Raw genomic sequence first — 24,896 nt, forward strand, 5'->3', positions numbered from 1 at the left:
CGCTAGCATATATATACTGACGCTCTCAACAAATTCGCTTACACCGTCTTCATCCTTGCTTCCTTTTCCTGTTGCGCCTTCATTTTCAATAGGAAATTTTTATTTATTACGAGAAAATCACATCCCATATCTTCCCTAACTGCATCTTCGCTTTCGATTTCTTCCTCTTCCACTGGTGTATCCTCCCCGGTTAATGATTTCCGCCATAGATGTTACTACTCTCGTATTGAACTCTCTTAAATGAAAAAAAAAGGATTCTGACACCAAATGGCTCCGATGTTAAAGAAAATAAAATCCTGTTGTAAATATTGGATAAAATGAGTTTTGTCGAAAGTATAGGATTGTGACGAGAACGTTGAAAGAGTAAGGTTGGAGAGCAAGGAACATGATTTTGATGCAAAGGGAATTCTCTTACTAGCTTTTGTTGCAAATGTTCAATTTATAATTGTACAAGTCACATCTACATGTGCAATACCGACAATGGTCCCCGGGGATCATTCTACGTCGCTATCCTAGAGATATCCTTGGATTCAATTTGGGTACACTCAGTAATGATTGTTCTGTCTTTTTTGGGTCCAACTATTTTCTTTATCCGGGTATAATGTGATCCCTTATACATGCACGTTGAATCGCTAATACTTGTAGGCTATAAGCCTTTTGGTTCCTTTTTTTAAACATCACTAGACTAAACAACTAATAATGTAATCACAACGTCAATTTACTAAAAATATATTTCTCTCTTAGCGTTTAGTATAAATTTTGTGACGAACCGAATCAATGTTCGATACTAACATCGGTATTGATATTTGTTTTTATGGTTTTTGATTAATGTAAAACTTGTGCTTATATCCTTTTGGGCATATCACAACTTTGTTTGTTTCTATGATTTTGATCGATGTAAAGCACGTGTCGATATCATTTTGGGTATATTATAGCTATATTTCTTTGGTTTTTTCTTTCGAAAAACTCTAATGTAACAGACCAATACCTACCAAAACAAAACCGCCATATGGCATAAGTGAACAACTAGTCCTATTAAATAATACAATAACAATTTTACTTTCAAGAGAGAGTATTTTATCCGCTATCTTGACATTTAATCGATCCAAATAAAATTTTTAAACGCTACACATCTAAATCGTAAATACCAATCTCCAACCGAATCTAACAAATTAAATCAAAACATCCATATAAAGTATAAACACTACAAAATTTGTTTCAACCAAATGCTTCATCAATACCTTCTCACGCATGTTTTAAATACAAATAAATAACCTTTTTGCAAAAAGTATTTTTAGAACTCAATTTTTCTATCATTTGTCAGATTTGGTGTTACTACTTTCTAGGAGCATCTAACAAGAGCATATACCATGACCAAAAAGAATCATCACCAAACCCAACTTTGGCACACTTAGCAACACAACACTCCAAAGTCCAACCCATATGAATCACCCCATCATCCAACAACATTAATTAAACCCCATATGAATCATACCATCTTCTAACAACACTAATTAATAACATCAAGTATACATAAAGCATCTTTCCCATTTTTGAATATGTAATTATAATATATACACTAATTAAATTGAACCATTTTGACGATTTGGTTAACCCAACCAACCTAATTTCATCAAACTAGACTAGCCAAACCATAAACATTCCTACGATTACAATAACATCATGAATCTCAAAATCTTAAACCATCAATACCCAGGTTAACAAAACACGAACTATTTTATTTCAAAAAAACAAGATGGTATAATCTTGACAAATCCCATAAAATTTAATAGTCATAAATGTCACATTCCATTCTAATTGTGCTCAATCACAAAAGCCTATTCTTAAGTTACCATTTAAGCTTAATCTAGCATAAAAGAGAGACCCAAAACTGAAAACAAAATGCCTTCAAAAGCTTGATCGCGATCGCAATCACGCTCTTGACTCGTTGAGTGAAATGTTGACTTAAGATAAACGTAAAAGAATCTACACAAAAACGCAAGAAAATCTTTGCAAAGAACCGATTTAAAAGGCCAAAGCTCTATTGATTAGCTTTTCGGTTATGACAACTTTATGGTATATTGATTTGTCATATATCTTCCAATATGTCATAATGACCATACCCATGAAACAGAAGTTTAATTGGACTCTCGTCATCCTTTTCATACTCTTTACCATATGTTGAAATGTGCAACAATTTTTTGGTGGTTTCCTCTAGCATGAAGACTGATATTGTGGTCCTATAAACGAACGGAAACTTATGCAAACTCATATAGCGCAAAAGAAACTAAAGGTTGCAAACAATGTGTGAAAACTTACTTGAGAACATGAGAAGCCATTAATAACTCAGGTTCTCCACCCCATATGTAAGGTTTCTCAATCATCTTGATATACAGATCAAAATCATCCTCAATAAACCTTAACATTATAATAAAAAAATAAGACATAGTGAAACGATTATGGTAAACAAATCGATAAAAGAAACATACCATTCAATATCTTTTCGTCTCTTTACAAGCTCACTAACAACCTGCAATACACGTGTCATACTTTGAAATCTTGATACGAGAATTTTGAAAGTTGACTAATATAAAAAGGTCAAAATTTACCTGAGCTCTTAATTCATCGGCAAGTTCCCTTTGTTTATTATCATTGGGGGCTTCTTCTCCATTTCTCAAGCATACCAAATGAGCTATTGCTCTGAATAAACATCTTCCATCAGATGAAACCCCTACAAAGCTTATAATATTTTAAAAAATATAGTCATGTCTCATTAAATGTACGAAAACAAATTGCAAAATTCACAAGGCGTCGCTAGCTCAGTCAACTAGAGAGTTGCAAGTATTCGGCTAGGCAGGGCTACTCAAACATGGTAATTTATAATTATAAAGACTAAAATTATATATATGTCAAATATTATAAGTTTACTAATATTTATGACAAAAATACGTGACTAGTAATATTAATCAAGGATACATGTTCAAAAACAAAATCATTTCTAAAACAGATATTCATAATGTAGAAATATAAACATAGTAATCATTTAAACCCATCTTCCATGTAATCTACGTGAAAATCAACGAAATTCCGTTCAAAAAACCCGAAAAACGGTAAAAAAATACGTGAAAAACAGCAAAAATCCGACTTGACTAGGTTGCCCGAGTTGGACGACTAGCTCAAAGTTTGACCCATTTTTACAACACTAATGAGTACCAGAATCTGAGCCTACATGGCCACCTAAGCCGAATTCTACAACACTGCTTCTATTAAATAAAAATATATAAAAAAATTGTTATAATTAACAAAATTTGATGAAACTAGGTTTACAAACCTACATACAGCAGATGAACAACAATTGCAATTAAACGTAATTAAAATCATAAAGAACCACAAACCTGTTATTCTATAATTTATTGAGCTTTCAGAAACATTATTATTATTATTAGTGATACAATTGGAATTCATTTTGCTATCAACAGCTCCAACCGGCTCGGAGCCGGTACCGCCAATCTCCACCGGCGGCTCGCCGCTTATCTCCACCACCGGCGGCGCCGCCAAGCAAGCACAGATTCCAAACAGTAGCCATGCCGTATAAGGCCGGTGAAGCCACCGCGCCGGACGCACATCCCACGCCACGTTCCACGAGCCTTCACCAGCCGGCCGGAGAATATTATTATTCCCGTTATTATTTCCGGCTGGTAGAATAGCATGCCATATATCCGAAACAGAGAAGTTTAACTCAATAGTTGAAGAATGATAATTAACACGCCGCCTGAGGCCGGTGAGCTCTGGCGCCGGGAGTAGTAGTTTGATCGGAAAAGTGGCATCTGACGGGATGTGACGGTGACGTGCCGGTAGATTGTAGTGAGCAGGACGTGAGGAAATGACGCCGGCGAGCATTACAGAGAGGCGGCGGACGGGCGGAGGGATGGGATATTATTATGGAGGTGTCACCATTTCCCGGCGGCGATATTATTATAGTGAGAATAATAATAATATTTTTGTAATGGCGGTGGAGTGTATAGATGAGTTATTGGGTTGTGTGGTCCGTTGGATTGGTTTTATTTTGGAAGATCAACGGCTGTTATAAGATGTGACACGCAGGTGAGAAACACGAGGGTGTGGTTGGTGATGTGGTTACGTGTTCATCAAGGACTACATTTTTGGTCCTGAGCTGGTTGGCTTGTTATAAGTTTGTCTTCGTTTTAATTAATGGTTTTTAAAAATAAAAATACAATGCTTAAACCCTAAAATTTTCACAAATTATGTTATCATATGTGAAGAAATTAAATCCTAATGCTTATATCGTTGTTGTATTTATAATACGTTAGTTTATAATCCCAACAACGACAAAAGAAAAATGAAATTTGATGAATTAGTTGGATTTAAAGTAAGCCATGCAAAGAGTATTAAAGTTGATTGAAAAACTAAGGATATATCTATTTTTATCTTTGTACTGGTAAACTGGTTTTTTATAACGTATCAGCTGGTTAAAATGATACAGATATAATTCGCTAGAAGAAAAACAATAATTTAAATATCTAATTAGCTTTCACTCTTTCAAATTTATGTTGGATGTGTGACTTTACGTCTTTATAGAAATGTGCATGGAAAGTTTGTTAGCGTAAGAAAAAAATTATGATTTACAACCTTTTATAGACCTCATAAAGGTCGAGTTGACCATAACTGATAAATAATACGAAAATAAAATTTATAAACTAGACACTGGAAATCAGGATTCAGAGCCTCAGACGGAAGCTATGGGCTTTTATTTTAATGTTTAGTCGATGGTTAGGAAGTTTAGCCAACGCCTTTTTGGGCTTACCCGGTGGTTAGGGTTTTGATTTTTTTTTTTTGCTCAAGGGGTTGTTTTTAGTAAAAAAGTTGGTCAACTTAACTAGTTTGGTAATTTTCTATAAATAACAACTTAATATATAAAAAAGATCTTCATAATCAACAAAAAATTTATAAAAGAAAATAGACACCATATTCTAGTCAAATATATAAAATGAAATTCTTCGTGGACTTAAGGGGTCGGGGCAATTTTCTTGAATAATTGCGTTACACGACTCTTCAAAATAAAAAAAGTTGATGCCCTTGATACTCCACGTAGACATAATAATTGGCGGTCCCTATTGGGCCACGTGGATGTACTATATAGCCGATTTCATGCATTTCCGAAAAGTGAATTAGAGGGGACCACCAAATTCCAAAGCATTTTGGTCCACTTTTATTTTCGTTTCTGATCCTTCAAGATTCTGAATCTAACCATATTAATCCTTAGGCATTAAAAAGTACAGATTTAATGCGTTTGACAAAGCGAAAGTTATTCCACCTATATGGGGGCTATATAACCATGGAATAGTGTTGTTATATGTTAACCCAAGAAGGGAATCATAACTTGCTTGAAAATAGTTTGTTAAAAGCTTGAACTAATTTTGCTCGTAACGATTTTCTTGTTATGATGATCTTGCTCGAGTAATAAAGGTATAAGGCTTGATTAGATTAAATTCAATAAAATTAGTGTGAGTAACGACATGTAAAGAACATATCTAAAAACGTCCAAAACCGAATATCTTAAATTCCCGCTTTATCTACCTCTCCGATTGCCCGCTTTTAATAAATCAGATTTGTGTATCTTTAAGATGACATTAAATACATGAAATTCGAATTACGCTTAGTTTTTATATGAAGTTTAGTAAATATGTGGTTTATGTAAGAGTGCGAGAAACATCTGAATTCAAAACCGAATCCTAATTATCCGAAATTCCGAACCTAAAATGTCCGGGATATATGAATTTTCGGATGTCTGATATTTTCAATATCCAAAACTTCTGATATCCGAATATGAACAACCACTAGACTTATGAAAGATATTAAAAATCATCACTTATTGCCAGTTTCCCCTCTATTTAATCTGTCTCACTAATCAAATTAGGCTTTTGTGGTTTTTTTATTAACACTTTTAGGCACCATTTACTTTGAATGGCATTGTAACAATTTATTATAACCACTTTTAGACAGACAAAACATGTGACCACCGTAGTACCGTACTATGTATGACTCATATGCTTTATATACTAGACTAGATCTATCAAAACATTTTGATTCCAAATGTGTTCCACGAGTTTGTAGTTTCAAATGTACTAAATTCGGTCGTTAATACTCATTATGTACACATCAGGCATTCAACCATGGACTAAAACTTGCACTCTAAAACAACTAAAACATAACAAGGAAAGAAAGAGCATCCAGGTGCGCAAGACTCCCACATAAAAGCCAAAAGAGATGGCTAGCAGCCTAGTACTCATAATACATGCAGCTTCACTCATTTGGCCAACATGATCAATACTACGCTTGTGAATATTTCTCTTAAATCAGAAGTGGGCATAAAACCCGGTTTTGAACACGTCCGCGGGTACAAACTACTTTATAACCACTTTTAGACAGACACCGTTTACTTTGAATGGCATTGTAACAATTTATCATAAGTCATAACACTTTTAGACAGACAAAACATGTGACCACCATAGTACCATAGTACCGTACTATGTATGACTCATATGCTTTAAATACTATATCTATCAAAATGTGTTCCACGAGTTTGTAGTATCAAATTAACTAAACTCGATCGTTAATACTCATTCTGTACACATCAAACATTCAACCATGGACTACAACTAGCACTCTAAAATAACTAAAACATAACAAGGAAAGAAAGAGCATACCTGGTGCTAGGGGTGAGCAACTTAACCTCCATAACCGTTTAACCGAACCATAACCGACATAACCGAACCGATTTAACCGATAACCGACATAACCGGTGGGTCGGTTTAATGAAATTTTAAAAACCGTCAAATATGGGTCGGTTTTGGTTAAAGATAATTCCAAAACCGCCATAACCGAACCGACCTATTTATTTAACCTACAATATGTTTGGGATTAACTTCCACCAAGCATGTTGTTGGATTATATCATTTTGATGTTTTTGGTTCGACATTTTTTTTATCAAATGAAGTTAAATTCATTGTTTGATTATATAATGTCATTCTTTTTAATATTTGGTATTAATATTAACGATTATATACTTTGTTAGAATATGTCATGTTGTTTTTTGTAATAATCAGTACCAAACTTTTAAGACCAATTACATTTTTATGGTTACGGTTAACCGACCCATAACCGCTCACTATAACCTACAAAACCGATTAACCATAACCGCCATAACGGGTCGGTTATGGTTATGGTTATTCATTAACCGACATATCGGTTATGGTTATGGGTTTGGCTCAAAACCGCCCCAAACCGACCCATGCACACCCTTACCTGGTGCCCAAGACTCCCACATAAAAACCAAAAGAAATGGCTAGCACTAATAATAATTAATAAATGCAGCTGTCAAACATAATCAATACTACGTTTTCTTTCAAGTGAAAATTTCTCTTAAATCAGAAGTGGGCATCCCGGTTTCGAACCCGATCCGCGGGTACAAACTACGTTTCAGTTTCTTATAAAAGCCATACATGAACCCATCTCGTAACCAACCGGACCCACCGGAACCAGTTTCACCTCTACCCGGTCAAAACCCAGACTTGACCCAACCCGACCAAAAGTTGGTTAAAACTCGACCATATCCAGAACCGATTCTGAAAAAACCCGCTTTGTCCACCTTTAGTCAAAATTTAGTTAGTTGAAGGTAAGCCCATCAATTTGTCTTCCATTTTATGGGGTGTTTGAGATTCCTTTCAATCTCCTTATAACTTATTGGCATAAGTTACAAGTTACAAAAGTGAAACTTACGACTTATTCCCCTTACAACTTTCAACTTATCTAAATATCCTATAACTTTTTGGAAAAGTATTGTGTCATAAGCAAGGGCAAAGTATAATCACTGCCATTTTTTCGCTTAATGGGTAAATTTACACGATTTTGTCCGAAAATTCTTATAGGTATTGAGCACAGTCAACCCCGATGTACTAGGTTCATGACTTCTGTCACCGCTGTGATTAAGCCCAAGCTTCGCCACTGGTCATAAGTACCATAAAATAAGCAAGGCCCAACACAACAAGAACTATGATCGACAACAAGGTTTACCATCGTGAATTGATAAACATAAAACAAGTAACGTTTTGTAATTTGATGTTGCCGCAACATCACGCAGGTTCTTACTATTAATTAAATAATACAATTTAACAATTCTTGCTTCAATTGTCACTTACTTCCAACTTTTATATTTTTTCTACTGGGCCTTGTAACCTTGTTACAAATTACAATAACAAGAACATCAAATTTACGGCCCAGACATAATAGTTAAATATTAAGAAACTAATTACAAACTAGACCTAACCCATAAACACATATCGGCCCATAATAAAAAAACCCAATTATTTTTTTACCACGTCTTCTTCCTCTACTCATTTATCTTTTATTACAGTAGTAACCTAAATCAATTCAATTCAATTCAATTCAATTCAATCAACTTTACTATATATACTCCTTTACTTCAATTGATAAACTCATACATTCAATTGCATTCAATTAATTACCAAAACCACCATGGTGGGTCAATCATCTTCATCTTCTTCAACATGGGTTCTTTTAAAACTTTGCAAAACCCTTAAAACCCTAGAACAAGTTCACGCCTTAATTATCCGCAAAGGCTCCGAACAAGACTTTGTTCTCGTAAGCGAGTTCATCTCTTTTTGTAGCTCAATTTACCCTAATCAAATTACGTATGCTTCGAGTGTTTTCGACCGGGTTTTGCAACCCAATATTTATGTTTGGAATGCCCTTATGAAAGCCCACTGCACACACTCGTCTTTTACACAAAGTTTTAATTTTTTTAAACGAATGAAGCAGAGTTGTTATGTGGGTCCTGATAAATACACGTTTCCTTTGGTTTTGAAAGCTTGTGGTGGTGTGTTGGCGTTGAATCAAGGACAGGTTGTTCATGGGTTGGTGGTTAAGTATGGGACGGTATCCGACATCTTTGTCGGGTCGAGTTTGGTTGATTTTTATGGGAAATGTGGGAAGATTGGGAATGCACGGAAGGTGTTCGATGAAATGCCTGTGAGAAATGAGGTTACTTGGACTTCTATGGTTGTTGGGTATACGAGTAATGGGGATCATTTGGAGGCTAAGAAATTGTTTGATGAAATGCTGGAGAGGAATGCGGTCTCGTGGAATGTGATGATTAATGGGCTTGTGAAGTCGGGGGATATGGGATGTGCGAAGAAGTTGTTTGATGAAATGCCGGATAAGAATATGGTTTCGTTTGATACGATGATTGATGGGTATGCGAAGTCGGGTGACATGGCGTCGGCACGGGCTTTGTTTGATCAATCGCCTGAGAAAGATGTTGTTTCGTGGTCTGCTTTGATATCTGGTTATGCGCAAAATGGTCAGCCTAAAGAGGCGGTTAAAGCGTTCAATGACATGGTTGCTAGGAATATTATGCCTGATGAGTATGCAATGGTGAGCTTAATGTCTGCGTGCTCACAAGCTGGAGACTGGGAATTGGCTAAACGGGTTGATTCCTATTTGAGTCAAAGTTCAGTTGACCTTGGTCAAACTCACGTGACTGCAGCACTAGTGGACATGCATGCAAAATGTGGTTAAATCCTTCTAAATATGATGCATTAAATCCCCTTGGGTTTGTTCTTCTTGTTTTGAGGTGTAAAGGTGACAAACTGCATGCTTGAATAGGCTGAATTAGCTGGACTAAAGGTGTTTGTGATGATCAACTAGCTTTGTGAATGGGATTGATGAGATTTTAGTGTGAAGATGGAGTTTCAGAGATAACACCATGTTTTGGAATTGAAGGTTGACTGTGAAAACATGTTATCCATGTGGCTAATCTTTTAATTAGGATGTGATTAGTGGTGGAGTAGTTTTAAATGTTATCCTTTTGGTTTTGTTTTTAAGAATGTAAGCCACTCATCTTATGGATTTAGTGCATTGTGTCCCTACTTCTCATAATTGTTTATAAGAGTGTTAATCGGTTCAGATATCACTTATCTAGTATCCCAAGTGACATCGAATTTGTGATTCTCTAACTGAATGGAAAATCGAATTCGCAATTCGGTCGGTCACTTTTGTTACGAATAGGGCTTGGTTTTCGGATTTTTTCGGTTTTTTTTTGCACACCCCTAATTATTTATTTTCAAACACTTGGTTCCCGTTCAACAAATGAAAACCAGTACAACAAGTTATTGATCGACTCTTATGGATGACTGTTGTGTCCTTTTAATTAACCGGACTGAAACACTTTGGTTCTAAAACCAACGGTATCATACGAGACTGACTAATCACTTAATCCTTTTAGTAATGAAACTAATGATATGTTCAAATGTTACTTAAGGTCTCTCAGTTATGTGTTAAGGTGTTACATGGTCATAGAATTAATTAATCCATCACGTGTCAAGACTTGGATGGTTACATGTTATGAATGGCATATAATTAAGCACAAAGAGAGAGAATAATGTGATTTCTTGACAACCGGATGCCAAACATTTTTTTAGAAGTTTAGGTCAACAATTGGCAAGTAACATAATCACAAAGGGTGATGCTAAATTAATAATCACAAAAGATAAAAATAAAAAAAGAAAAGAAAAAGGAAGTTTCCAACCAACAACAGTGTGAATGGAACCCAAGAGTTCATGGGCTTTTGTTTGACGACAAAAGCACTATTGACTTATGAATTCCAGTTCAAATACAACACGTGTAAAGTTGTTATCATGTTTTGATATTGTGTCATTGTGTGAACTATGAAATACTTTAATTAGAAAATTAATATTACTACTCTATTTAAGTGTACTCAAATAAGTAGTCAATATAACAAAATAGTTCAGAGAATAAACTAAAAATCATCGTGAAATTTAGTAAAAGAGGTGTAGATTTTCAAAATTGAAACAACATCGTCTTAGGTTTTTAATTTTTAATGTGTACACATTAGACAAATCACTGTACCATGGTTTAGAAATAAGTTATTTCTTACTACTTAAAGTTGATCAAATTTCATGTATATTTCTATACTTTTATATATTTACAATGCATCATGTCCCCCTCTAACATTGGTATATACATGAAAATTACTTTTAGAGTGATTGTTAAGATTCGGGAGTTGGATCTTATAGTCTCATGTTTAAAACCTGACTCAATGAGTTTTTCCATAGTGATGAGTTTCGTCATTGATAGTGTTCTTAGCTAAGTCGAGAAAATTTTACATCAGTCGACTTGTATTTTTTTCCGATAAAAAACCCTAAAACATTGGTTTAAAACTCGAAAAATAACATAGATCAATTTAGACAAAAATAGTTGAAAGATTTGACTGTTGCTAATGATTTTTAAATATGGGATTGTTAACAACACATTTATATATATATTAATTTAGAACTTTCTCATGCATAGAAGGTTGTACATTGTGTTTTGTGTGTTGTACTAGACATATAGATTTTATTTACAAGTAGGTATTCACATGAATCTTTAACGTGTAGTGTTCCACATGTCCTCCTTTTGATAATCATATCTTTGATGCTGCCACGTTTTAGTATACGTGTAGTTTTCACTGCCACGTTTTAGTGGTTTCTTCTTCTACATAAGCATTCAGTCATTCACTCACCTCTACAAAATCCAATTCCAAGATCCTTGCGGGCAAATCTCTACTCTAATTAGCCATAGCTTCACACATTCTGATTTCGGTTTGATGTTCTATATAGTGTTTATAGCCACCAGAAGGTTAGAGTGGTCAAAAATAAAATTATGTTAAAACTAAAAAGGAGATTTAGGTGATGCGGGTGTACTCCGTGAGAGTACAACCGCCTGCGGCAGCCCAAATAAAGGAGTATCGACGGTGATCTGGTTAGGTGATGGTGGCGGAACAGTAAGTGGTGGCGTGGGTGAAGTATTATATGAAAAGTGAAACGTTTTAGATGAAGAGCGTAGACCAAAAAGTATTTCAGGCGGTTGCGGACGTCAAACCATTGCTTCAGTCCCAAAAGTTGCCAACATTCGCAACATCATCAACCAGAAACTTGCTACAAGTGTGATGAATCTTAGTCGGAATTTTGACCAAGTTACAACTTAAATTTTTGAATCAATGTAAAGGATTGTTATCCTGTGTCATCCTTTGTAGCATTTTCAATGTATTAATTTAATTTAGTTGATAAGCCATTACGTGTATTTCCTTATATTTATCTAATACTACTCAACTGTAAACATGGTGCTGGGTGTGTTTGGGATTGCTTATTTAAGTGAAAAAAGACTTTTGATTAAAAGGATTTACGAAATTTTGAAAAGTAGTTTTTAAAGGAATGTTTGGATTAGCTTATGTTTTGAGGAAAACCAAAATGATTAAAATGGACACTTTTTTTTAAAAGGAGTGTAATGGGGTTTAGGGGTGAGAGAGGTGTAATAAATAAATTAAACTCGTTAAATATTTCTAACTTTTCAAAACCTCTCTATTTTGCCTCTCTATTTTGCCTTCACCATAAGTTAAAATCCATAAAATCTTATGGTTTGCCAAACACCTTATACACCTTATCTTATACACCTTAGTAATTTTTTAAAGTTTATAAGTTATAAATTAATAAAAATAAGAAATCCTAAACACCCCCTAACTAATGAATACTATTTTTCTAGCTATTTATATTGTAATTTTGTCTTACTTTACTGCTTTGCCAAGTTTTTAACTGGTGTAGCCAGCCAACAAAGAATCTTCATCTTTTTAGCAATGAGGTAACAGTGTAACATCCAGTCATCAAATGAAATGGCTCAAGTATGTGGTCAAACATGTACACCCACAACACCTGGTCATGTTTTCATTTATTAACTGTAATACTTTAAGACGATACACATACACCTATACACCCAAACTAGATTTGAGCCCCCGCAACGCGGGGCACTAAATACTAGTTCACACAAATTCACACAATGTAAGATTATATATTTCCAATTTGGCAAACTTTTATTAAGTTGCAATTGTATACTCCACAAATTTCAAAACATTTCTAATTCATAAAACAAACAACTTCTATTAAACAATAACGAATTGAAAGTGAAGAAAATCAATATCAGCATGTAGAAGCAAATGAACAACATCATAGCATTTGTTAACAACATTACCAATCTCCATCATTGCTACATACAATACACACGTCGCCCTTAAACACAACATGATCAACTCATCAACGAACTCCAACATTCCCACTTTCCTCACACTCTATCGTTTTGGATCCAATAACCATTTTGCCATCATAATAAATACATTGATCACAACTTCACCTACGCCTCCATTTCCTTCTCCGTCTCCAACGAATTTTCTATCATCATCTATGCCTCCTCCACCGCCCCCGCCAAGATTAATGTTTAATACATTGAATCCCCAAGGGTTTGTTTGTCTCGGTTTGAGACGTAAAGGTGACAAACCACATGCTTGAATCGGCTGAATTAGCTGGAACAAGGGTGTTTGCGGTGATCGAACTAGTTTCGTGAATGGAATATATGAGATTTGAGAGTGAAGATGGAGTTTTAGACCTAATGCCATGTTTGGAAATGAAGGTTGACTCTACAATCATGTTATACATGTGGCTAATCTTTTAACTAGGGTGTCATTAGTGTGTTTGATTTCTAACATTGTAAGCCCCTCATGTTATGGTTTTATTGCATTGTGTCCCTACTTCGCATAACTGTTTATTTTCTTACGATCGTTTAGTTATTACGTTCCTCTTTAACAAATGATCAAAACCGCACAAACTAGTTATTGATTGGCTTTATCGACGAATGTTATCCCTTTTTATTACAGGACTTGACACATTTATTTAAAAACTGTTCGCTGTAAAACCAGACTGACAATTCATTAAATCCGTTTAATGTAACAAAACTAATGAAATGTTAAATTGTTACATAAGGTCTCTTCATTATTGTATTAAACTATTTTCTCTCTAGAAATGAATCCTTGTACAACCAATGTATTATAGTGTTACATTCAATGGCGAAGTGCAAAATCAATGCAATTTTTAGTTGTTTTTTTGTTTTTTTTTTGGGGGGGGAGGTGGGGATAAGAGGTGTCCGGGATATCATTCAACTTTCACAAAATCAATGCAAAATGTTTTATTCTTCTTTGTTTTATGTATTAGGGTACCTAAGCAAATACTAGGATAGCCCCAGGTCCAAAATTTGATTTTTGATACCCATGAATTTTTCTTCTACATTCACTTTTGGTTACATAGTCATTGTACACCCAATAACGTAGTATAGCTATAAAATCAAGCGGTAGTACCATTTAGTTTGGTCCGCTTTCTACTTTCAACTGTTTTATACATGCCCGGCTTCGAGAACGGCTAAAAATTTTTGGGCCGAAGGCGAAATTTTTTTTTGGCCTAAATAAAAAGGGTATTTTGTTGGATTTAAACAATTTAATTTTTAAATGAGTCTTAATTTTTTAGGCATTATGATTTGGTTGTGTGAAAAACATTTTTTTATTTGCAAAAATATGATTAAAATGTCTCATGTGAGGTTATAACCCACAACCTTTAGGTTGAAAGTCATACCCTTTTGCCACTAAACCAAACTAGTGATTGTGTAACTAAGTTTAAACATTATATATACATATTGTTTTTCATAAAAATATATATAACTTTTTTTTAAATCCAGGCCTATCGGGGTGTCGGGCCGGGGTCTGTCGACCACCCGGCCCTCCCTTATAGCCGGCCCTGGTTTTATAGTGGTTTACTACTTTATTCAAAAAAAAAACTATTCCGAATAATTTGACCTAAAAACTACAAAACCGGATAGCGAACTCTTGTATAATTTTCATTTTTTAGGCATTTTTTATCTAACATGTCGTATGCTCCTTGTATTCTGGAGATCACTTTCTGATAGAATAGTGGGATTTGTTGACGACTAGATGTCAAGCAAATTCTTGAAGGTTAGGCCAACAATTGAAAAGTAACAAAATCACATAACACAGAACACACATAGAAAAGATTCCAATGAATTTACTTGAATTCCTTTACATTTTTGAAAGATTTGGAATCTCTTTATTTAAAGGAATTTGAAAGAATTGAATTTCAATTACAATTCCAATTCTTGACAACGAACACACCAAAATGGAATTAAGATTCAATTCCAACGAAACGAACACACCACCTCATGGGATTTTAATCCAATTCCTTCGAATTCCTACGAATTTTGTGAAACGAGCACACCCTAGTAGAAAATTATGCGGGATTATGTTATATAGAGTACTGACTTTATGTGAAAAAAACTGCTCCAAGGATTTTTGTAAGAAAAATAAAAAAATTGTTGCATTTTAAGGTGTTCGCCTAATTAAAAGAATAAACTGAAAAACATCATGAAATTAGTCTTAGGTTTTAAATTTTAATGCGTTCACATTAGACAAATCACTATACCATGGTTTTAGCAATAATTTATTTCTTAAAGCAGTTTGAAAACGAGACTGAAAAAGTCATACCAAACTCTATATAAATTATAAACCATAAACCAAATGGTGATGTAAGTTTGCTTTGATGTATAATTGTATACTTACTTTAATATATTATAAACATATTTACAATTGTAGCATGTCGCTTTTAGGCATTGGTATATACAAACACATCAAATAGTTGTGTTGTAAAGTAGACCTAGACCAGAAAGTCATGTTGACATGAAGAATTACTAAAATAACTTAATGCTTACACCTGACTTTATTACTTTTGTTTAGGGCGGCAATTATGATCCATTTTTCAAATAACGACTTCATTTATAAAAGAAAAGTTGCATATATTCGTTCGGGTAAACTCAACTATACAACAAGTCAATTTAGCTACACTCATATTAGACGATAGGTAGAAGAAATGTTATTTTCACAAAACTTTCCAACCAAGATTCAAATAGGCCAACACCACACACGAATTGGAATGTATCATATTAGGACCATCGGGCTTATTAGTTTAACTAGGGTTTCCTTGTAATGTTCATATATTGAAAGGAACCACCTCCAATGCCTTCATTGACTCCACCATCCACCGCCTCCGTGCCTCCACAACCGCCACCATAGTCAACACTTAACATCATCCCCACCATCATTGTCGATTCCAACATCTCACCACTTACACCGCGATAAACGTTGCTAACTCCGCCAATGTTGCCACGGTGATGCCACCAACACTATCATCATCACCACCATTGTCGCCACATAATATTATAGCATGTAAACCTATCTAAATACCTTTTTTTTGTTTTTGTTTTTTTCTAAATTGACTAAATCCAGCTCAAGTCCAATTTCTTGTTTTGATCCAAACCTAGGTTGACTTGAACTTGTTTTGACCCATTACCTGACCCACCCGTTTTCCGATACTTACCTTTTTTGTGCAAATATCATGCAACCGCTATGGTTCAATAAGATAGATGATAATAACAACACAAGTTGAGACGATGTCAATACAAAAAAAAAAGTTAACTTCTAGATACATGTATACAGTTATGGCAAAAACAATCTATGTACTTATCAAACTGACTTTTCAATATTTACAGATACTTACTAGTAGTAGACAAAACAAAACAATATCCTAAAAAGATGGCAAACACCCTTGGGCCTTGACTTCTTTGACATTGTACGGTTTGTACCATCACTAAGTTGCTGCAAAGATTGTTTACATCTATGAGTTCTTAAACATCCGACCGGCTTTCAAACTGTTTGTTCACCGGATTTTTCGAGCCAGCTGGATCATCATTATCGTTCGTGTTTGAGGTATTTGGTCTCATTTCATGTATGCTGTCAGTTGACCGTGGTTGACCATCAGTGGTGGGGTCCATCTGCTCTTGATGAGAATCCGACGGCTGAACTAAACATGGGCTGCATCGAGCACCGTTTGTCAAATACTTCACGTAACGACACCCGACAAACAGGACACGTGCAGTGTTGCTGCAGCCATATGTCAATGCATGATGAGTGAAAAAAGTGTCCACATGAGGGCAAAATGCGAAGCGTGTCATCTGCGTGGTAGTCTGAAAGACAAACTATACATCTACAAAAAAAAATAAGAAAATTGTCAAAAAGTCAACCATTGACCAAAACTTTTTTAAGATGGAATCTGCTGGATAATATGCAGTTGATAGCTTCTAGTTAAAGAGATTTAAGTATTAACTTGACATTCTTACTTTGCTTTCAATATAGCTCACATGTCACATCATTGATCCATTGAAGCAACCAAATAGTTCAAGAACAAAGTTTGACCTTTCCAAGTCAAACTGAGCATCTTTTGTTTTACAACTTCAAGGTTGTTGTGGGAATATAGGTTTTGACAAGAAAATTGAATGTCACTATAGAATCTAGATAAATAAAATAAGATAGAATTGTATAAAGCTTGCATTTTTATAGAACATAAAGATTAACTTCTTATCAAATAGACCAAGACCTTAAAAAACCACTCGATTCAAAAATGCAACTTTTGGCTACATTGCAGAAAGCATTGGCTTCTTTACAAAGTTTAATTTAGGTAGTTTTAAAAGGTATACTTACTGAGCATCTTTTACACAAGAAAAGAACGGATCGCTATACTTCTTTGTTGGGAAGTTTGTTGCAACAAAAGAGTCAACGCCGCGCATGCCACGCTCCCGCTTGCAACACAGAAAAGGCAAAAATTAATCATAGATAAACATGTGAGCCATCTCCGAAAGTAGAAACCATGAAACACGATCATTAGAGCCTTGACCAATTTGTAAAATAATAGATGAAAAACGTAAGTGAAAAACACTGAGAATTTAACACATTCCATACACGAAATCAGGGTTGTCAATTCTTGACACGATAAAAAACAAGACATGAAAATACCATATTTTGAGTTGTCCTGTCTAATATAATATATAAAGAGATCGTGTCTGGGTTGACATGTTCAACCGTTTCATTAAATGGTTCGTGTTAGGATGCTTAGTTTAATCCGTTTAATTAAACAGGTCGTTCAGTCAACCCGTTTATGACACGTCTAACCCATTTATTACAACTTGCCAACCTGTTTAATAGGTTTACAACTTGATTGTAACCCTTTTACAACCTGTTTGGCACATTTAGATATACGGGTTAAACAAGTAGCGTTGAGGTTGCATGATATTTAAAGTATGTCCAGGTTAGGGTTGATATCTGTTACACAAAATAAACGTTTAGTATAGTATTTTTCCCGTTTAAAGTTGCACAACTAGATGCATAACCTGGTAATATTATACAAAAATCTTCACCAACAAGAGTACAACTTCATGAATTATCACATGACTATACATTTTGAACACCCTTTTATAGTTTTATTCACACTTTTGGCCAGCTATTCACCTAAAGTTATTCTTAAAAACCACTTCACACACCCATGTTCACAATACCAGAATTGCAAAGGACAACCAGAAAGCTAGCAATTGAATACTTTTCTTTTGGAGACACTATTTAAAACTTGATATTTAGTGCTAATGAAACAATTATTTAAAAAAAAAAATTATCAACATTTGAGTCCTCATCTTCTTCAAATAATACTCCTAAAAAACTAAATACCCAATCCGTGGTTGCATAAGTCAATAGGCATGTTAGGTTGGTCGACTAAGGAGTTGCAAGTACTCGGTCCAGTCCAGGGGTACTCGGCCAATAGCCATTTTTTACAACACTGGCCTAAACCGACCCGTAATTCTAACTTCTTTTTTTTTCTGTGGGCTTGCCTTTTTTCAGTGGTCAGTTTTGTTCAAATTGAACAATCATTATGACCCGACCCGAAAATTCTAACGTTTTTACACGGGCTCGCCTATTTTAGGTGGTCAGTTATGTTCAAATTGAACAATCATTATGACCCGACCCGAAAATTATAACGTTTTTTTCTGCGGGCTCGCCTTTTTTCGGTGGTCAATTTTGTTCAAATTGAACAATCATTATGACCTGACCCGAAAATTCTAACGTTTTTTTATGTGGGCTCACCTTTTTTCGATGGTCAATTTTGTTCATACTGAACAATTATTATGACCCGACCCCATACCACCGAAAAAAGGTGAGCCACAGGAAAAGAACCCTGTATCCGCCACCGGACACGTGTGCTTCTAAATTTAGATTATAAACTAATAATAATAATAATAATAATACTTACAGCGTTTAGGTCAGATCCAGAAGACATACGAATAGATCTTCTAGCAGATATGTAATGAATCCGAGCACAGATCAGTCTAGTACAAACAAACACTATGAACATAGTACTAACTGTAAACCCAATTACAGTCATCACTAAATTAATCCCAGGAGACATCATTTCACCAACTGAAAGTCTAATATTCTAAAACTGTTTGTTCTCTAGAACCAATCGATAGTCTGTTGTTGTCTTGTTGGGTATATGTTTTTGAAATCTCATTGTTTGTATCATAGACAGTAGAGAGATGTTTGTAATGATGGGTTGAAATTGTTTATTGATGATTGTGGAGGGTGATGGTGATGGTGATGGTGATGGTGATATTAGAAGAGTCTATAAGAAATGGTGGGTTGTGATTGGGAGGTGTGACTACAAACAAACAACAGTGCAAGACTATAATTTTTGCAACAATAAAAATGATTTGGAGTGAATGAAGATTTTATAGGGGGGGGGGGGTTGAAACTAGACCCCTTATGTTATGTAGTTGTTTCGGTTAGAGCCCGGGATGTATACGAGCTGGTCAATGAATGTTCGGTTCATTTGCAAGTTTATATGTATATCATATGTATATGAACATAGCTATATAGTTGTCTAATTGAGTTGGTTGGATTTAAAAATTACGACTCAAATAATAGGTAAGAGTTGAGCCTAGCATAATCGTATGATTAGCTTATTGAGCTTGATATTCAACATTAAGGCCTCATTAAGCTTGAGTCGATTTCCTGGTTGAGTTAATGACAACTACAACTACAATATCGGTGCTGGTAGCATAAGCGAAAGATGAACGAGAATTGGATGAAAAGTACATTGAATTATGTTACTTGAAAAAATCAAGGTAAAATTAAAGACTTATTTGTCATTGAATCAAAGAAAAATCGCAAAATCACGTTAGGGTTATAAAAAGTATTAAACGAGAATGTATGGTCGTGGAAAATTGGAAATGGAATGCCTAAGAAGAATGAAAGACGATAGAGATTTCAACAAACACGATCCGTCCTCAACACCCTGAGCATAAGTTTACTTTATATTTATCTTAAAGTTTAAGATACAAATTGTTTATTATTTTAATTAATTTTTTTTTTTTTTGAGTAGAAGTAGAATTTGTGTGTTATATAAAGTAGAAACCCATCAAGTTTTCATATAATTTGTATTATGTTCTCGTTAATTAAAATCAAAAATAGTGTTAGATTTTTTGATTAACTTGATCGAATAAGTTCAACAAGTGGCTACCGCAAACAAGATATCCAACAACAATCCTATATCTGTTGTAAATGTCCTTGAAGGTATTAAGCTTAATGCATATGTATGTCAAGTAGTCCCTTTGGTAACAAATTTTTCATTATAAGTTGTATAATTGCTCTGTTTCTATCTTCTTGTTAGTTACGTGGTTTTTTTCTTTATAAAAATACAACTTGAAAAAACAAGTTTCAATTCCATTGATCTAATTGTCAACACTCCCATGGAACATTTTATTTTTCAAAATTTCATATCCTAAGTCTCTCTCTGTTTGTGTTTTCCTTTGTATTAACTTCGTTTTTGTTGTTGTTGGCCAACTTCCGACCTTACCTTTTAGAACTTACTTGCTAAATATCTATTGAGTGTCTAGTGAGGTCAAAGAAGTGGATGTCTTAGTCATGGTTAAGTGTGCCCATGAATTAAGTTATCATTAGCTCAATTGTTTTTAGTTTTTACAATCATTTCATTTTGAAGAAATGGTGCCAATTGGGTGACAGGAAAATCTAATATTTCCTCGTTCTTTTAAACATATATTTTCTTATTTGACATCATAGTACCTTCTTTTAAAATTCAAATATTTTTCACTTTGAATTTGAACCAGAATCTTTTGATGTTTAAAAGACTTTGTATCTCTCATTAAACATAAAACCCAAAACTAATATCATAATGCTTTACGAGGTCCATCTTCCCTTTGCATAATCTTGACAAGTAGAAAAACTAATCAATCAAACAATTTGTATCAAGAGTCAAATATCTATTATGTGTTGAAATCTTCTAATTTTGTCAATAAGTCTTCATTAAACTTGGTCCAGATTATTATTAACTCGGTAAAGTGAACCTATCTTGTACAACTAATCGATAACCGAGACTAAACATTTGTGCTTTCAGTGTTATGGATCTCTTGGAGATGTACAAGTTTTTAAAGGTTCTAGAGAAGAGGGCAAAGGTGGTATATTGCATCATTTTTTACTATTTTAAGGTGTTTATAGAAGACGCGTAAGGATTTAGCGTTTAATGACAAATCCACATATCTCGTCAAGATGGTGGGAAACATTAGTCTCTTGGTCGCCTTGGACAGGGAATCAGTCAAGAAGTCTTTCTATCAGTTCGAGAGAATGTAGACAGTTTAATATAGTGCAACGTGGTTAATCATAGTTGGTTCAGGTGTTTTGGCATTTTCTTCCGGGTTTTAATGTGTGTTTTGGTGTGTTGGTGATGTATTTGGTGGTGCCTTTTTTAGTGTTACCCTCGTGGTAGCCTCTTCAGCATTTTATTAAATTAGTTTAGTTGAAAACGTTTAAAAAGAAGAGACATGTTTTGGCAAAATCACAAAAATAGATATTGTGCAATAACATATCATATTAGGAGTCTAGGTGGGTCCGTTGGCATTATGATCCAATAACATAAGGTGATGGTTAAGACTTTGGATCTTAAGGTTTCAAGTAAAACTGATTCAGTGTGGTTTTTCTATAGTTGTGGGTTTCTTCCTTGATGGTGTTCCTGGATGAGGTCTTGAGCGTCAAAATCTGAATGGATGGTTAACATCCCGTCTTAGAAATACTCACTAGGATATTGGTGGCTCCAAATGCTATTAAGAAAAGCACAAGCCCCTTTCCATAACAAATCCCCGGATTTTGAGGCCTTGTGGGTTCATAAACCTAAAGTTTGACCTTGAAAAGTTGAAAGGTAGGATAGATGTGGGCCAGGCCCACTGGCTAGTATGCTGGTCGGGCTGCTGACTGGGATCCGGAGACCCTGGCTCATTACCCGTGATGAGATTACGTTATGGAAAAAATATATTGAATATAAAAACTGTGAAAGTTTGTGTTCTCATGTGAACGACTATGTAAAAAACGGTGAGATCGAAATCTTAGCAAAAATGATGTATTCGGAAATCAGGGTACGTGAATTAGTTGTTTCTCTCTTTTATAAAGCCAGTTAATATTTCAATTAACATCTAAATCCTTATATACAAAAACTTATAGTCTATATCTTTGAAGTTGTTTATTTATACAACTTTATAGTTGCATTTATATGTATCAATGTCATATTATAATTTATAAAGTTTATTTTAAATTTTATAGTATGCTCTTTAATTTAATATGAATGTTTGTATACACATTTATTTGGCTTTTATATGTTTTAAAACATCCTCCATATCCAAATCATGTACAATGGTGTGTAAGAAGACAAGAGTTAAGGCTAATTGTAATGAGGCATTATAGGAGTGAATAAAGCTCATATACCATCCTCCTAAGCACTAAATGTGTGTGAAGGGGCATGAATATTTTTACAATAATGTCATATAAGACTTGAAATGGTAACGATTACATAAGCATTAAGGGACGTTATCCATTACACATTTTTTTTACTGATGAGAGTGATGGTGTGGTAGCATAATGTCTTTAATGGACATTACCCATTATGCGTTGCGTTAGGGGCATACCCCCTCTAATGGTTTCACCGGCTTAAGCAGGGACAATGGGTAACTTCCCAAAACCAAATAATGTGCGCGCGTTTAAGTTACATCAAATATTTGTAGATTTGATATAATATATGTTGACTAGCAAGTAGCATGTAGTACCTATTGAGCCTTTTTTTCTTTTTTTGAGTTTTAGGTTTGTCATATCGTACACTAATATTTGTATGATTTTTTCAGGTTGAACGCACATGGACGGCTAATTGGTGGTGGTGGGGTGGGTGGTAGTGGTGGTTGATGGTGGTCGGCTTGGATTTTTTGATCGAATATGGTTAAAGGGGATGATGATGCTATATTTTGTATGTTTGAATAAATTGTGTAAAAAATCAAAACCATCCTTATGTGCCTTGCACATAACTAAATTTCATGAAAAAAAAAATTCACTCGCTTAAGGCCGAATGACAAATGTTGTCAATTTGAAACATTAAGTACAAATGTTGTCAATTTTGAAAGCAAAGGGCAAACATTAAAATTTGATAAAAACATAAAGAAAAAATTTGCACTTTTTAGAGAAAAATAATTTGATTATGAAAATAATTTTCAAAGTGTTAGTAACGTGGAAATATAAGAACTTTTAAGATTCTTTGTTGTCGCGAGAAAACAAAAATTAAGTATTAGTGTACATTTGATATGAGATATTTTTAAGCTTTAGAAATATGGATAGTCTTAAAATCTAAAAAGCCGAGCTCTTTAAATAATAAATAAGTTAATAAAAAGTTTTTCTTTAAAGTCAAAAACGCCCAATTTTATAAAAGATCATGTGATAACACATTATGCATAAAATATTGTGCATTATCCTATAATTGCTACACTTATTTTTGATAATAGGATTAGTCTCAAAATCTTATCAAGTCATGTCCAACCCTAAAGTAATCATACTACTTGTCTTCATCTTATCCCTTGTATCCCTTTGCATTCAAAGTGGAATGCATGATTAATTACTTTACCTTAAATTAATTATTAATGACAAAGCTTGGTTGGTGAACGTTTGAAATGTCACTTGTAGGCCAAATATAAACATACATCATTTAACAAAATGATTAAAGAATAACCAGCCAATGGTTTGATCGTTCTAAAAGTTCATTATCTTAAATTCCTAATTGACCACCTAAAAGTTTAATTTAGGGGAGATATTGTTTTAAAAATATAAAATGACATATGTTTGATTTTTAATTATTTATAAAATAGAATGTTTCAACTTGGATATTATAATCACCGTGTACCATTATAATACTCCATAAGTGTCCATATTTTTTTTATTTGTCATATTACAAGTGTCCACTTTCAAAATTTATTAGACAATTTCCAAGTTTACCATTAAATACACCCAGCTAATATTAATAAACAATATTGATGGACCACTTTTCAAGAGCATTATTGTCATTTGGTAGGGAAAAAAAGTAATCATTCAATCCATCATAATCTTTGTGTTTTTCAAACATTGACACTTATAATGGGACCGGGGGGGGGGGTAATTTTAACAATAAATCTTAATTAATCTTAAGAAATAAAGACTCGGTTTTCTTTAAAAATGTAATTGATTAGGGTGGGCAATTCCTTTTTCTTATCTACATGACTAATCATCATATCGTAGCGTTTTTTCATGAAAAATAACCTTCTTTAACCATTCCAAAACCATGAAAATGTCCATCTTTCACATTCCTAGCTATCCGTCGACTTTTATCCAAAATAAAGCATTTAAAATATAAACTACTAAACAATAAATAAAACTATTAAAAAGCATTACAATACTCGAATTTCATTAAGGAAAACAATTAAAAGTAATTAAAACGCTAATTGTCGATGTTGGTTATTGATTCTTGAAATATGCTCTCTACAAGATCCATTTTTGAAGCATTGGATTATGCTTAAACCGTAGCAAGCCCATAATAATTTTGAATTGAGCCCTTGACCCATTAACAACATCACCTTGTGTTTTGTCAAATGCCTCATCGGCCTAATAGCCGCGCAAGTGGGACTGTGGCCGGTGGGAGTGCTCGTATAAAGTTCATCAAGCCCAAGAAGTA

General features: G+C 34.2%; 1 protein-coding gene and 2 pseudogenes across 2 annotated transcripts; 1 reads left to right on the plus strand and 2 right to left on the minus strand.

Moving 5' to 3' along the window:
• Window positions 1–1,311: 1,311 nt before the first annotated feature.
• On the minus strand, window positions 1,312–4,078 carry LOC143577246 (uncharacterized). Its single transcript, XM_077061132.1, has 5 exons — window positions 3,396–4,078; window positions 2,610–2,731; window positions 2,490–2,530; window positions 2,320–2,418; window positions 1,312–2,240 (listed from the first exon to the last, which is right to left on the minus strand). Exons 1-5 carry the CDS (start codon window positions 3,898–3,900, stop codon window positions 2,090–2,092), a joined length of 918 nt encoding a protein of 305 aa, XP_076917247.1. The 5' UTR covers window positions 3,901–4,078; the 3' UTR covers window positions 1,312–2,089.
• Window positions 4,079–8,556: 4,478 nt separating this feature from the next.
• LOC143577247 (putative pentatricopeptide repeat-containing protein At5g37570 pseudogene) lies at window positions 8,557–9,618 on the plus strand (annotated as a pseudogene).
• Window positions 9,619–16,449: 6,831 nt separating this feature from the next.
• LOC143577249 (RING-H2 finger protein ATL10-like) lies at window positions 16,450–19,498 on the minus strand (annotated as a pseudogene). The gene is made up of 3 exons (XR_013143083.1): window positions 19,119–19,498; window positions 17,522–17,619; window positions 16,450–17,027 (listed from the first exon to the last, which is right to left on the minus strand). The product of XR_013143083.1 is annotated as an RING-H2 finger protein ATL10-like (transcript).
• Window positions 19,499–24,896: the final 5,398 nt, after the last annotated feature.

This window comes from Bidens hawaiensis, unplaced genomic scaffold (assembly GCF_021521415.1).
Source record: "Bidens hawaiensis isolate Kalapana, Puna unplaced genomic scaffold, B.hawaiensis_p1.1 tig00028495_1, whole genome shotgun sequence".
Lineage (NCBI taxonomy): Eukaryota > Viridiplantae > Streptophyta > Magnoliopsida > Asterales > Asteraceae > Bidens > Bidens hawaiensis.